This window comes from Harpia harpyja, chromosome 1, assembly GCF_026419915.1.
Source record: "Harpia harpyja isolate bHarHar1 chromosome 1, bHarHar1 primary haplotype, whole genome shotgun sequence".
Lineage (NCBI taxonomy): Eukaryota > Metazoa > Chordata > Aves > Accipitriformes > Accipitridae > Harpia > Harpia harpyja.
In genome coordinates, this window is record NC_068940.1 from 37,653,236 (window position 1) to 37,667,900 (window position 14,665).

Sequence of the window (14,665 nt, forward strand, 5' to 3'; positions counted from 1 at the left end):
GTTGGTTATGGGAAAGAGATCTTCCACGGCGGTGCAAAACAGACGGTCATGGTCCTGAATGCTGGGGGGTGAAACACTTCTCTGAAAATATTGTATTAAGGGCTTCTTACTTTCATTGTTTGTAAATACAGGATTGAATACAGGCATGTTTTAAAGAAGTAATTGCCAATCCTTGGGTCTCTTCATGTGTCTGCATTTTTAAATACTGCAGAAACATACTACATTGCATTTCAAGACTGATACTAATTAATCTAGATCATGCATTTAGACGCATATGTATGTACTAGAATTAGGGACTATTTAGTTCTATTATAGGATTGTGAGAGCAGGCAGGTGAAGTGTACCTCAGTATTTTAATAATTAAAGACACTGCTCTCCTTTGGTCTTAGTAGCTCTTAGGTCATTCTTCATAATTTTTCTTTATTTTAAAAAAAGTGAGAATTTGAATTGTTATTGTGTTGGGTAGTGTCAGCAATGTTCTACAGCAAGACTTCCCTGAGGTGGTAGCGGAGTTCAGGTTCACAAGTTCCTTGTGTCCAGTTTAACAACTTGTACATACAGTTTTTGGAGATGTGTGCACAGCCGTTCTTTCTAAAAATGAAGTTACTTAAAGTTGGAAATTGCAACCCACTGGCAAAATCTCCTGTTTGGGTAGGTGGGTATTTACAGATGTTTTCCTGTGTTTTTCATGTAACCCTCAGTTTCTAACATTGCCCTGCCCCCTTCCTAAAATAAAAAAGTTTCTTATTGACGGAGATGATCAGTACATGGTTGCAATTTTCAATACAGGTTGTAAAAAGTTCATTTTTCTTCTGTAATGGATGAGGAGTGTTTTAACTGTTTAGCGAGTCTGAGCTGAATAGTGCCTAATAAAATGACTTTGTGGTACTAGCACCATGAAGAATTGTTTTGCATTAATTTAGTTATTTTTTTAATATAGTGAAGGATGTGATGTGGGCATTTTCCTCATGACAAGAGGAAATGAAGTGGCTGTTCGTATCCACAGAAAAGTAGGACGGAAACCCTAGTCAGACAAATGTGTAATTATACTATGAGTAGTTCATGTTAATGTATTTAGAGTGCTTATTTGTGTAGGTTGAATGTGTATATACATACATGCACATGAATACGCATGCATTATTTATCTATATATCTGTATATATAAAAAAGTGTTATATAGATTTCTATGTAAAGAAATCTCCCAGACTAGGTGAGCTAACTTTGATGGCTCTGTGGTGGAGGGAGTACTGAGATTTGAGGCATCCTGTCTTACATTGGACTTTTGTGTAACCCCTTTCAGGCTTGGTTGCACACCTGTGAAGTGAGATGAAATACATTACTTATGCTCTTCAGATAAACTTTACAAAGATTTGCTTGGGGAGGTACTGGCAGAGCATCACAGTAAAGCTGAGAAACAACCATATTTTTTTAAGCACCAAGTCTGTTGTCAGTTTGCTATTGGGAGTTCTGCACAGCAGTGCATAATATCACTATGATGATTTAGTGAGAGAAGATAGAATAAGGAAATGCAGATTGTTGGCAGTGGTACTGATAAATATTGCTCTTATTAGAGGCAGATGTGATTTTTCCTGACCTTTTCATCCATTCTGTTTCCCCCCACCATGCTCCTTCTAGGGATTTGTCCTTGCTGTTACCGTCATCCGAGAGGCCGCGGAGGAGATCAGATGTTACATGCGCGACAAGGAAGTGAACTCGCAGATCTACAGCAAGCTCACAGCGAGAGGTCGGCTCGGTGGCTCCAGCATGCCCGCTGCATCCTGGCGCGGCAGCGCCGGGGGTTGCAACTCAATCAAACACTGCTGACAGTCGGAGAAGCAGAGTTCAAGGAATGGGGAGGGGGTTATGGGCTCGCAGGCACGTGGCTTCGCAGGCACGCCGCCACTCCTGCTGCTGCTGCGGAGGCCTCGGGGGTCTGGGTGGCTTCTCGTGGATGGCTCCTCGCTGGGCTGTGGTGGCTGCTGAGGGTTTCCTAGGGAGATGCACAGCTAGTGTGAGGGGTGTGTGTCTTAATTGCTTCAGATAACTTCAGAGCATCATCTTGGCTACTTGAGGCATGGGGAGTGGGCAGCCAGTGTGTTCACACATGCAGGAGCCTTCTTTGTGGGCTGGGAGTTCACTGCAGCCAGCACCAGGCAGGGGTGAACTTCCAAGCAGCTGGTGTGGTATTTTTAAACCCTGCTTGCTCCTAACTCCAGTGTAGGCCAAAACTTCTTTCCCTTCTTGGTGGATTAGAGTCGCCAAAGAAAATGAAACTGGATCTGAATTGCTCTAGGTTGTGGAGGTGAATGTTTCCAGAAGGGAAATGTGTTTTCCTTCCTGCAAAGCTGTGATAGGAGAGAAGCGCTCTGTAGTGTTGCATGGATGGAGGGAGGGAGAGGCAAATACAGCAAACAGCATAGTAGGAAGAAAACAAGAATGGAGCTATAGCAGATGTGATATGTTTGGGGGTTTTTTGTGTTTGTTTTCCTTCCAATTTTGGTAATAGTGCATCTGTCTTCCCTCTGCATGTGGTTTTTGCTTGCTCACCCTGTCAGTAAGAGAGACAGATGTAAGAAGGATTCCTACAAGCTACCAATTCTATCCTTTAATGGAAACAACAAATGTGTGCTTAAAAAAGGGAGGAGGATCCACATAGGCAAATAATTTGCAAAAGCACTTTACTAGAAGAAATAAATCTAGGTCTGTGAAATTGTCAGAATACCGTTATGCAGAGGTCGATTCAACTAATGAGAGTGACGGTAGGCTATGTTCTAGTGTCTAGGACTGGGGACCCTTTCAGCACAGGTACCGCAAATCATAGTGAAGTAGAAGTACTCTGTGTACTGAAGGAGCTTGTGAGAGCATGTGTTAAATTTAAGGTGACTTGCTGGACATACTGACATGTTCCATCACTTACTGGGCATGCAGTAGTGTTGAATTTCATAGTTTTTTCTGGGCTGTACCAGACAGGGACTTAAATCATGCAAGTCCTTTGCTAAAAGAGAATGTGTGATATGTTATCACATCTTTTGTGTGTTTCTGTTAGCAGCAACTGATGTAGTTCATCAATACTGGCAGTATCTTGTCTTGTACTTTTTTGTATAGATCGTCTTTAGCCCCTTCCTCCAACTGTGAGGAGTTGGGAGACCTCATTTGTAAGTGAGCCCAGGCTGCGGCAGCTCAGCTGTGTCTGATCCCTGGCTCTGGCCATTGTTTACAGCTGTGCCGTACCTAACAAAGACATTTAAATTCTCGTTTGAAAAAATCAAATGCTGCCTTACTATGGAGTTACTCCTAATACCATGACAATGATGGTGAGGCCAGGGTTTTGTTTTTAAAAAGGGAATGAACTGAATTTAAGCAACTTCTTTTTTTTTTTTTTTTTTTTTTTCCATTTCCAGTTTCTTTGTTAGAAGTTTATACCCTTGAATTAAGATGCAGTGAACTAGGTGTAGTAAAAATATGCTGCTTTCAACACTTGCACTTTTAAGAATAAGGCTGCTTTTTAAATGTAATTGCTCAAGGCTGTATATATTTCACATGCCGGGAATTATGAGGCAACTCTGAACTAGGGAGTTTGAGTTTCTGAATATTAAATCCCCTTTTAATAACGTGTTCTTACTACAACACTTAAAATGCTTGGCAACCAACAAAAGCCTCATCCAAGAGGGGTGTACTACATCTATTTAAAGATATAAAAGAGTTGCCTTCTGGATTCTATTCAATGATCTATAAGGGGCCTGACCTCTCCTTTAGTTCTTTTCATATTGCTATTACGTTTCCCATGAATGATTTCCCTCCCCCCAGTCCTTTAACTTTTCTAATTTTGTGAAAGAAACCAAGGAGGGTTGGCAGCTGGGCACTAGCTGAAAGTCTTAAGTCACTTTATTTAACATGAATTTGGTGCAGGAACAGGAACGAGACTCTCTAGCGGTATAGTTTAGAGTAGGAAAAACAAAATTATTTATGATTGTCTTGTGGTTTGGGGAGAAAAGTAATTTTCTGTCTCTCCCTGAATCTCGGTACTCAAGCTTTTCAGGAGACGTGAACATCTATTTTTCCCCTGATTAAAACCTTAGCACCTCTGAGAATCACCTAGGAGCAGGGAAGTACCTTCTGAGGCCACCATGGCTGGGGGATGGAAGTGTATTGGGTTTGGTTTATTGTATCTATTAGTACAACTGGAAAAAGCAGGCAAGCTTTCAAGGAAGCCCTTCATCAGGTCAAAAGTAGAAGCAGCAAATATCAAAATAAGTTGAGAACAGCTGATCTTAACCATTAATTTTCACTGTAGCTGACAAAACTCCAGGTAGGGCTTGCCTTGGACTGTAGGCTGTTTGGGGGGTTTTTTGGGTTTGTTTTTTTTTTTTTTGTTGAATAGCAGGGTTCATGCTTCAGGATAGTGGCACAGCACTGTACTGAAAAGGGGCGGTGCAGAAGGGTACTGATGCACAAAAGCCCTCTGTAATGTTGCTGTATAATTTTTTTTTAAAACTTCACAATAGTTTCACCTCTAAAGCCAGTGTTTTGGGGGAGGGGGATTAGGTTAGGCTCGACACTGAGCACTGCTGTCTTGAAGGTTGGCTATAATCGATCTAATGGAGCACTGTAGCTTTCTCTGAGCTATTTTTATTTCTCCTGAGTATTTGCACTAAGCTGCAGTTAAGGTGGCTGGAGAATAGTTTTTCCCATCTCCAACCTTGGCCTCCCAGTGCAGCCCCACAGATGTAAATACATACTTAGGTCTGAATGAAGTCAGGGAGACTTAAGCACATGCTTATATGCAGTTTTGAATAGGGATAGAAGTAAGCACAGATTTAAATGCTTTCCCGAATTGGGATCCTCTTGTCCTCTTTGTGTGTGGTTCCTCGCGCCCTGTACACAGCCACAGCTGCAGCGTGGCTGGGCACAGCTCCTGCTGCCAGCCGGGAGCTCTCCAGCTCAGCACACCCGCCAGCCTTGTCCCCCAACCCTGGGGGGGGTGTATTTTGGATTTGCAGCGTTGCCCCTGTACATGAAACTTTTTTCAGACACTCTTCTCGTTAAGCTTTTTAAGGTTCAATAAGCTGCTGCTTTGTAGAGAAAAAGGAAGAATCCTCTTTGGATCACATTTTATTTTGAATATAGTTGCTGAATTTCAGGGACTAATCTTTTTGGAGGGCAGTGTGAGGTAGTATATTTTCTCTGTGTTCCTTTATTTTACATAACATCAAAAAAATTCCACTCTGAACCTATTTTCTCTTTCTACTGATATGATCCATTTATGTTCCAAAATGATGAAACCAGCAGACTTCTGGAAAGCATTTTTTTTTTTTTAATAGAAAGCTCTCCATTTAAAGGACAGTTGTTTGGATTGTAATAAAAAATAATCAAATTTCAAACCCCTATTCATAAACCTACAAGCCTCCTTGTGTTCAGAAGTCTGTGTGCTGACTTTCTGCTTGATAGAAAGCTAGAACTGTGCTTGCAAATTCTTGGTTTGTTTTTCTTCTCTCGCACCCCCCCCCCCCTCCCCGGGTAACACTGCATAATAGAGAGAGAAACTCCACAGAAAGAAATGGGAAGAGACCTCCTACTGAGGGGTGCTACTTAAGATACAGATCATTGGCATTTACCAGCCATATAAAAACAATATTTTCCCAAACCCTCTGAGTCCTGCTCCACCGTTTATACAGCATAAGGCTGCAAAAGCCAAAAGTTTGGTGCAGCACATCCAAACAACCTTTTTTTTTTTTTTTTCCTCTCCAGATGCATTTAACTTGTTTTAATAAACCTCTGGCTTCAGCTTTGGTTCCAAATTAAGTGTTTTGATCTGTACTTTAGAGAAGCTCTGCAGATCTATTGTGAAATCTTGGCTTATGTGTTCGCATTGTAGAAAAAGGCATCTCTTCTGGCTAATATATTTAATACTTTAAATAATCTGCTTTATGGTACATCCATCATGCTGCAGATTTGGTGATAATTTCAAAGACTATAGCTTAAGTTGGAACAAACTGTTTGCATTTTATTATGTTTACTTTTTTATCTTTAAAAAAAATAAATCAGGATACAGCAAAGAATAAAACAAACACCAATCAAATTTTAACAACAGTTGTTTTTTTTTTTTAAGTAAGAGATCAACACTAGTTGCTTTTTAAAATTGTGTTAATCACTGACTTGTATTCTGATTAACTTCAGAAAATATAAACTGGAAGTATTTTAAATGCTAAATAAACCTATGTGTATTTAGAGGAAGCACTTTTAGACGCATTTATAAAAGCAGTAATTTATTATTACAAAAATACTTTAATAGCAGAGCAACACTGGGAAATGAAGCAGTTGTGTTATTAGCTAGTTTCTTAAACATGCATGAGAAAACATCTAATGTTTAGGAGGTAGTTTCCCCACAGAAAGAAAAAGGAATTACAGAATTCCCAAGATCAAAATAAAACTAATTCAAGTAAGTTGCTTTATGGGAGTCCTGAGTCAAAGGAAACATCTGGTCCTGCGCCTTCTTAGCAGGACATGTGGTACATACTGCAGAGATGTCATCCATGAAAGGCCAGGAGTATGGCTGGAAAAGTAGAATTAGCTTTGCTACCTAAAAAGGGCATCTCACTTATACAGTAGTTATAAAAATGTATATTGGTAGAAAGGTCCTCTCTTTCTTTTACCTTAAAACTGAGCTTGGGAGGGTTATTGAACAATACAAATCTGCTCCAGCTGCTTTGATTTCTCTCATACTGGAAAACTTTTAAAGCAGATGATATTGTTTTCAGAATAATGATCCAAAAAGCATTGTATGTGCATAATGATAGGAAATCATCATGTTATAGCTTTGTCCAGGCGTTAATTTTTCTTTTCCAGCATGAATTTACATCATTAAGGAAAGCACTACAAAAATAAGTTTCCATTCCTGAAACCTGCAGATAGTGCTTCTTATACTCACAGTCACCAAATAAATCCTTGTGATCTTTAAGAGAAATACATAAAATATGGTTAAACAAACCCACATCTCGTTCCAAGAGCTTTTTTGCACAGTGGTTTCAGAATTGCTATGCCTGTGTGGGGAGAGCACACTGGGTTTTTTTCCTCCTTTGCACGGGAGAATATTCAAAAGCACTTTTTGTTGTTTTTTGAATAACCGTATTAAAAGGGGAGGAAGAGATGTTATCTGTCAGACCCTTTTAGTGTCATAGTACCTAACTTTGTATAGCCCATACAGAAGACTGCCAGGGATGCTTTTTTGGATCCTCTTGGAGTGCGGCTTTTCTTTTCAAGCCTCTGCGTAATGGACTCTTAATCCCCAGTATGCTTCCTGCCCCGGCAGAGATGTCTTTAGCCCAGCATTCGTTTTGTTTACTTCCCCCCCCTCCCCCCCAACTAAAAATCTTGCAAGGCAAAACCCAGGATCCACAAAAGACCTATGAGATATTTGTGAAATGGGCCATGACTGCTTATAATTTGTAGGAATAATTACAGCATGTAAGGAAGTCTGCATTTATTAGCAGCAGTGATGAAGCATGTTGTTAAGCACACAGTGTGTCACCAAAGCAGCAGGCTGCCGGGAGCCCAGAATGGCTTTCATTGTTAATTTGGAGCAGAAACACTGAAGCATATCCTGAGAAGGATGCTAATGAAGGGACTGCCAGTAGTAAAATCCTAGTGACCTTTGTGCTTTGTGCTAATTTCTATTCCCCCTCCCTTCCCCCTTCTCCTTTCCCCCTGAGCTGCTATCTGGCCAGTGAGCCCATGAATTTTGAGGTACAGTAGGAGTGTTGTCCATGCTGGGGTGAGCTCCACGTGCCTCCCCCACTTCCACTCAAATCACAGCAGATTAAAGAGGCTTTTGTTGAAATGTAACAGACAGACGCATAGAGGCAGGGTTCAAATTAACTGATTATAAATCACTAGTTAGTCTGAGAAGCCAAATCTAGAGCTGGCTAATGATTTGAAATTACTAGCCAATTGTTAAATTAATCCCCTGTTTTAAAGCAACTGGGAAATGTTTGACAGCTGCAAAGAAATAAATATTTATGCATTTTCTGTAGGACCCATACTCTGCAGGGCTTGTTCAGGCTGTCTGTCAAGAGGCAAAGGAGAGGTGGTACAGCTGAGCCAGATACAAGAGCTACGGCAGGGAAGGAAATGAGCCTGGTTTTTAAGATGGGCCCATTGTACTTAACGGCTTTCAGGGCTTGGATTGAGAGTCGAGCTTTAGATTTTCAACCACCTGAGGAAGAGGAGTCAGGAGTTGATGGTTCCCTATTGTACTTTTCCTGTTCTTGCTCTGTTGTCTGCCTGACGCTGAAAGTATTTTCAAATTCCTGGGTTAAGCAGTACAAAAAAAGTTTAAGGGCTTGTTTCAGAGTTGTCACTAGAGAGTGACCAGGGAGTTTTGCATCCAGGGCTGAGGTCTGGAGCTGTTAGACAAGAGGCTTTCAGCCCTTTTCACAGATTGAGACCCACTGCTTTACCCAGTGGCAGCAGTGGGCTTGGTAAGCCTTTACAGGGCAGCGTTGCCTAATTCTTCTGATAGAAACCTTACCCATTTTCTCCAGAATAGTGAAGTGGAAGGAGGGGAGGTAAGGAACATCACACAGCACCCACAAACCCTGTCCTGCTGCTGCTCTAATGCACTGATATCTTTCCTTTGCAGGGACTATGAAGGTGAAGAGCTCTAATATACAAGTAGGCGACCTCATCATTGTTGAAAAGGTTAGCCTTTATGTGTAGCTTTTCTGTGTAAAGTACTTTTTTTGCAAGACCATAGAAAATGAGATACTTTGAAGTCATACTTGTTTTATGATAGGCTTAGAATGTCAGGTGTTAGAACGCTAGTTACAATATTTAATCACTTTTCAGGGTTCCCCCACACCACCAAAATAGCATCATCATCTTTACAAGTGAGAATAAATCTGTAGATATGCACGTGTAACCTAATTTTTCCACTTATACTATAGCAAGATAAAAAGCCTCCCTGGTCCTATCTCTGACTGTTGGACACAGGTTAAATACCTGATACAAATGCAACATCCAAATGTTGCTTTGGCTGTAAACAACACAAGTATTGGGAGACACAGTGATCCATTTGTAGGCACTGGTATGTACAGGTATATTTCCCCCTTTATACAAGTTTATGTGTGGGTTTTTTAATCCACTGATGTTTTTTTTTTGCCCACACACTCTCTGTGCAAGCAGCTATGACCTCTAAAACCATTAGTATGGAAATATTCAGTACCAAAGAAGAGAAAAATGGTAACTGTAGATTCCAGATACATGCCTTCTTCTAGTATGGGACTTCTTGAAAGGAAACCAGCATTAGTTTAAAATTTCTTCACACTGCTAGAATTACTCACTAGCCCTTTTGTAAACCTAGCTGTTGGTGGGTTGGGTCAGTGGGAGCTGGCACCAGTTATTATTCTGCTCTTGAATTCTGCAGGGAAGTGAGTTTAGGATTCAAAGCAAAATGAATACCAAGCTTCAGTTTGACAAAGAAATCCTCTTTCTCCTCCATATCCCCTTTGCTTGTCACAGTAGGGCTGTGGAAGGCGGCTGCACACGCGTGCAGGGCTGTATGCACAATAATGGCCTTTCTTCTCCTAACAGAACCAGCGGGTCCCTGCTGACATGATCTTCCTGAGGACGTCGGAGAAGAATGGTAAACATCTGGAACCAATTGTCAAAATAGCCATTAACCTTTCACTGGTTGTTTAGAGAAAATTATCTTTTAGAAATGTGAAAGAAATAGATAATAGTAAAATTTTAGAGAGACAGAGAATTCAAATACTTTTATAGACTGCCACTTCTCAGGATGTTATACTCTGGTTTTGTTTGCTAATCAAAGAACGTAGGTGGTTGAACCCAGGGTAAGTGAATCTGGTTGCATAACAGTTTGCGTTTTAGATGTAAATAATTTTACTTGCCATTCAGGTTTGTTTTGTTAAGTGTGGGATAAGGAAATGTTTGATCAGAAGGATTAGAAAACATAAAGACTAATGGGAACATTTCAAATGTCCTAAAGATACAGCACGGGGTCTGACTGTATTCTGGACTAGTGGAAGGAGATGAATGTGTGATGCAAGAATATCATTCTTGTGTTATTAACAAAAGTTACTTGAAGTCAGATACTGTTTCCAAAGAAAGAAGGGTGTCCTAGATACGAAGCCATTTCATGAGTTATAGATGTATCTAAGACAGATCTGGAAAGAGCACTGACTGGTGTTGAAAATCCACAGGGTCTTGCTTCCTTCGCACTGACCAGCTGGATGGTGAGACAGACTGGAAACTGCGGCTGCCTGTTACCTGTACTCAGAGGCTGCCAACTGCTTCTGTAAGCTGCCTTTGTACAAAATACTGTACTTGTTAAACATGCATATCTGTTTTACCTGAAAAATGTTCAGGTGCTTCAGTTAATGGGCTGTTTTGAGAAACAGGTTAATGCAGCATTGTTCTGCATAGGGCTCAGTGCATGCTACAGATTGGCTTTGGCAACAAAGATTTGTAGCTTTGGCTACAGATTAGCTTTGGCTCTTCCTGAGCTCCAAGGCAAGATTTCAGATAAGGTGAAGCTAGGTGTCTCTGTGCCACGTGGCTGTCACCACAAAGCTGTGCAGATAGGCACTGGGGTTGACAGCTAGAGAATGGCCTTGCAGCAGAAGGTGGCTAATGGTAGGATGCTCCTATTTTCTTTTTCTTCTCCAGAGACCATTGCAGTAACTTACTGCAGGATAGGTCTTGTTGCAGGATAGGTACCTTTGGTGGTGGTACTTCGCGAATGCTCCCTTTCACTCCTTGCACTCCAGTAAGTTCAGAGGCACAATTCATGCATTTTCATGAAATGGCTTCAGAGGCCGCTAAGTTTTCATTGCTTGCCTTTATGAAAGGAGGAGTGTCACCATGGAAGCTCCACTGTATGATCTGAAATAAGCATATAACCTGCATCAAACATGCTGTTTCCCAAAATCTCTAGCTAAGTAGCTCGTGTGTTGTTTTGTTTGGTTTTATTTTTAAAAAAAAGAAAACAAGGGAAAGAAGGGGGAATCAGAGTACCTGCTTTATTGATGTTCTATCTATAAAAAGTGCAAGAAGTTTATTTTATACAAAGGCTTTGAAGCAAGGCATTATCTCCAGGGGGTGAATAGTTCGTGCATGTGTAGGAGTCAGCAGTGAAAACGCTGTGCAGAATTGGCCTATCTTCTTGTCACCAGAGAACTGTTCCTAGTGACACTGGCATCTTGAACTAAATATTGAGTGATAGGGTGTTCCTTGATTGCCTTGGAAGACTACTCCAAAGCTTCTTTGCTATGAAGTAATAAGTGTCTTAGGCTGTCTTGATTATTCAGGCTGAAATTTCTTTTATGGGGCACTGACATCTAAGTAACTCCCAGGAGTCTCTCAGGTATCAGTTCAAGAAATAGTCTGCAGTGAAGCTGGTACACCAATTGTATTTTCTGTTAGACAGTTGGGCTCCACTAAGTAACATGATTTAGTAATTATCTTAACTTCATAAGTAACTCTTCCTCAAAGTATTTTGGTAGAAACATTTGTACATTATTAAAATGTGGTTGTCTAACTGTCTGCCAAAACATGTCTGTTTTATAGGACCTACTGCAAATCCGATCCTATGTATATGCAGAAGAACCCAATATTGATATACATAACTTTGTGGGGACCTTCAGAAGGGTGAGTCTTGCTGACATATATTTGAAATCATATAGGTAGTGTTTGCTATGCAAACCTGCTGAATGCTACCAGGTTGCCAGAGTTTTTCAGGAGAAATACTGAAGTCTGTCTTGCCATTCCTTGTCTCTTCTTTCTTTTTTTTTTTCTTTTCTTTTTTTTTTTTCCCCCCCATAAAATCTGTGAAATAAATCTGAAACAAAAATATGGTTATTGAAGCTTTGACTTGGAGACAATGTCATAGGCTGTTGAGGATTATGGACCTTACTCTGAAGGTACTAGATCTGAACATTCGGACAGAGATTGGTAGTTACGTATTCATGGTGCCTGTTCAGAAGGAAATCTGGACCACCATAGACTGTAGGATTAAAATCCTTTAATTGTGAAAAGACAGGGGATCTTAGCTACATCAGGCAATAGCAGTCTTAATTCTGAGTCAGTTCGTTTTTGCCTTCAGTTGCATACAACCTATGTGAACTCAGTTATATCTGCCCCCTATTTCAGAGGGCAGCAAGCAGCTCAAGAGCCACTGTGAAATATCACCATTAAAAAAATATATATCTTTTGACTTGTTGGGAAGATGCATTGCCTACTTGGGGCAAAAGGTTGGGTTTTTTTCCTCTCAGTGGAATTATGAACATTTTCAGAGATTCATCTAACACCCTTGGGGACCTTTCAGAGGACAAATGGTTTTGTAACAAATAGGAGACAGTTACAGCTTTTTAGAAGTTCTGCTGGTATTTTAGCTCAAAATTTTAGGTTTTGCCCTTTTATCTTTATGTGGCATGGTTTAATCTGGTTTAATAGTGCTGGCACAGAAGAGGAGTTTGAGTGGCTTGGGGAGGCAGTTCTTGTATAAAATCTGCACAGACATTAATTCACTTTCTCATGCAAAGGTACAATCGTGTAGAATTAATCTTTTGGTGCCTAAGAGGAATTGCACTTTCTTTTAACTGTTCTCTGGTGCATACCAGACAACTTTCTAGGCATCATTGAGCAGTCCAAACAGGTTCTCAGTGAGATCTTACAGTAGCAGGAGAAATGCTATTAATCCACATGAGCCAAGTGAGGGAACATTTTCCTGTAGTCCCTGGAAAGCTGCTGACAAATCCTTTTCTCATTTACAATACCTGGGGGACTTCAGCAGGCAGACGTATCTTAATAGATTTCCACACCCCCCCGGCTCTGAACCCTTCTACTCCACTGAAACAAAGTGCTCATGTTTTTAACCCAACCAGAGATTTACCTGGGTTTATGAAAATCCTCCATCTTATCAAGAAGCCCTCTACCAACACACCCCATGTCCCTCTCCAGACACCTCTGTGTAACTCTCATCCACTGGCCTTTTACACTACTGACAAGTTTGTTTGTTTTTTATCCTGTTGTAGGAGGACAGTGACCCTCCAGTGAATGAAAGTTTAAGTATAGAAAACACCCTATGGGCCAGCACAGTGATTGCATCAGGTAAGATGGAGGATGTACTTTTTTTTTTTAAGGGAATATGTTAACAATTTTTAAAGGTCTTTTTGTAATGGAATAATAATCTCTGTCAGTTGGAGAAATTAGCAGTTGGAATGAAGTTTCCCACTTGTCCTAACACCTCTGGGGAGCTGAGCTCACATCTAATTGCCTCTTGGACATTCCTAGATGAGAAAGAATTGGAGTGGCCTTTGGGCACTTCTTTAGCATCTAGGACCCGAATAGCACTTAATTGCTCTCTGCATTGACATCCTAATCTGTAACAGAAATAGTGTCAAATAGATTCTGGTAACAGAAGCTAAGATGAAAGATTTCCAGGTAAGTGCTTCCATTGAGTTTGTCTTCTATGCTTTCAAAAAGAAAAAAATAAGTTCCTTGACAGATTTTGGTTTATATATACAATAAGCTCCCAAGGCCTGAGATTAATCAATGCCCTCTTGTAGAGGCTTGTCAAAGTAAAAGCCATGTTCCTCTCCTGTCCAGTGCGCTTGCAAGGTTTGCAGGGTGGTAGCTGGAGGAGAGTGAAATTCTGTTCTGGAATTAAAGTCGTTGAATGGAGAGACTTCACAGTGCAGTACCTAGATGTACATGGAATTAATAATAATGAGAAGGAACAAGAACTTCAAAAGACTTTTTCTGAAGCACTGAAAAGATTTTGATGTGCTCTTTTAAAAGCAGAAAACAGTGAGTAAATTTTATTATTGTATGCTTCTATCTAATCCTGCTCTAACTCTTCTTTGAAATGTATTACAGTGTTGTCACAGTGCTGTGACCAAGGGATTGTAAAAAAACTAGTTGTCCAAATACAATTTAATCAAGTAAATAATGTTCATAGATTAGTAATTGCCATGCATTAGGTAACCTACCTTCCTCCCCTCTGAGTGTAGACACATGTAGTCAGCCTGGCAGCTTCAAATACCTATCAGGATGCTTAATGCACGAGTCTCAGCTCATCCTGCTTTTGCACAAAATAGGTGGAGAAATGGAAAGCTGTTTTTCTTGTGATTCTGTCCTGTATGGCTACTCTCCCTGCAGCACCCTTTCCTGGGAGGACTTTCTTGCCTCTTGTATCAAAGCTTTAATTTGTACCAGCTCTTGAACCAGTGCAGGTCTCACACTGCCGTGGCTAAGCCTAACATGGGGCCAGGGATGAGGGGGATGTTAGAGTGAATAGTCCTACTGAAATCAGAGGGAAATACTCTCCTGCCCTGAGCACGCTCGCAGCCACTGCCTGCTGAGGGTAAAAACTATTCTTTTGCTGTACATTCAGCTGTGTGTAGTATACATGTGGGTGCAGACATTTTTCCCCAAAGAAGGGCACAGCGCATACTCTGCTCCATCTGGTCACTAATTCTGTGCTGTTTAGAAGTCCTGGGTGGTCTTGGTGTCTGGAAGGAAGGAGAGAAGGGCATGCAACGACCTCCTCTCTGCCCAAATGAACATACTGTTTGAATCTAATCCTCCTTTCTGAATAAGTTATTTCTAGATAGACATCTCTGTGAGTTCAGTTAATAGGAATAAGATT

The 14,665-nt window shown here is 40.7% G+C and overlaps 1 protein-coding gene across 1 annotated transcript in view; it reads left to right on the plus strand.

Annotated features, from left to right (window-relative positions):
• Positions 1–14,665, plus strand: part of ATP9A (ATPase phospholipid transporting 9A (putative)) — a 65,535-nt gene that overhangs the window by 13,814 nt on the left and 37,056 nt on the right. The window contains exons 4-9 of the mRNA XM_052787322.1: positions 1,636–1,744; positions 8,639–8,697; positions 9,589–9,640; positions 10,218–10,312; positions 11,584–11,664; positions 13,050–13,125. Of these exons, the coding sequence (XP_052643282.1) occupies positions 1,636–1,744; positions 8,639–8,697; positions 9,589–9,640; positions 10,218–10,312; positions 11,584–11,664; positions 13,050–13,125 (472 nt within the window). The remainder of the gene's footprint in view (positions 1–1,635; positions 1,745–8,638; positions 8,698–9,588; positions 9,641–10,217; positions 10,313–11,583; positions 11,665–13,049; positions 13,126–14,665) is intronic.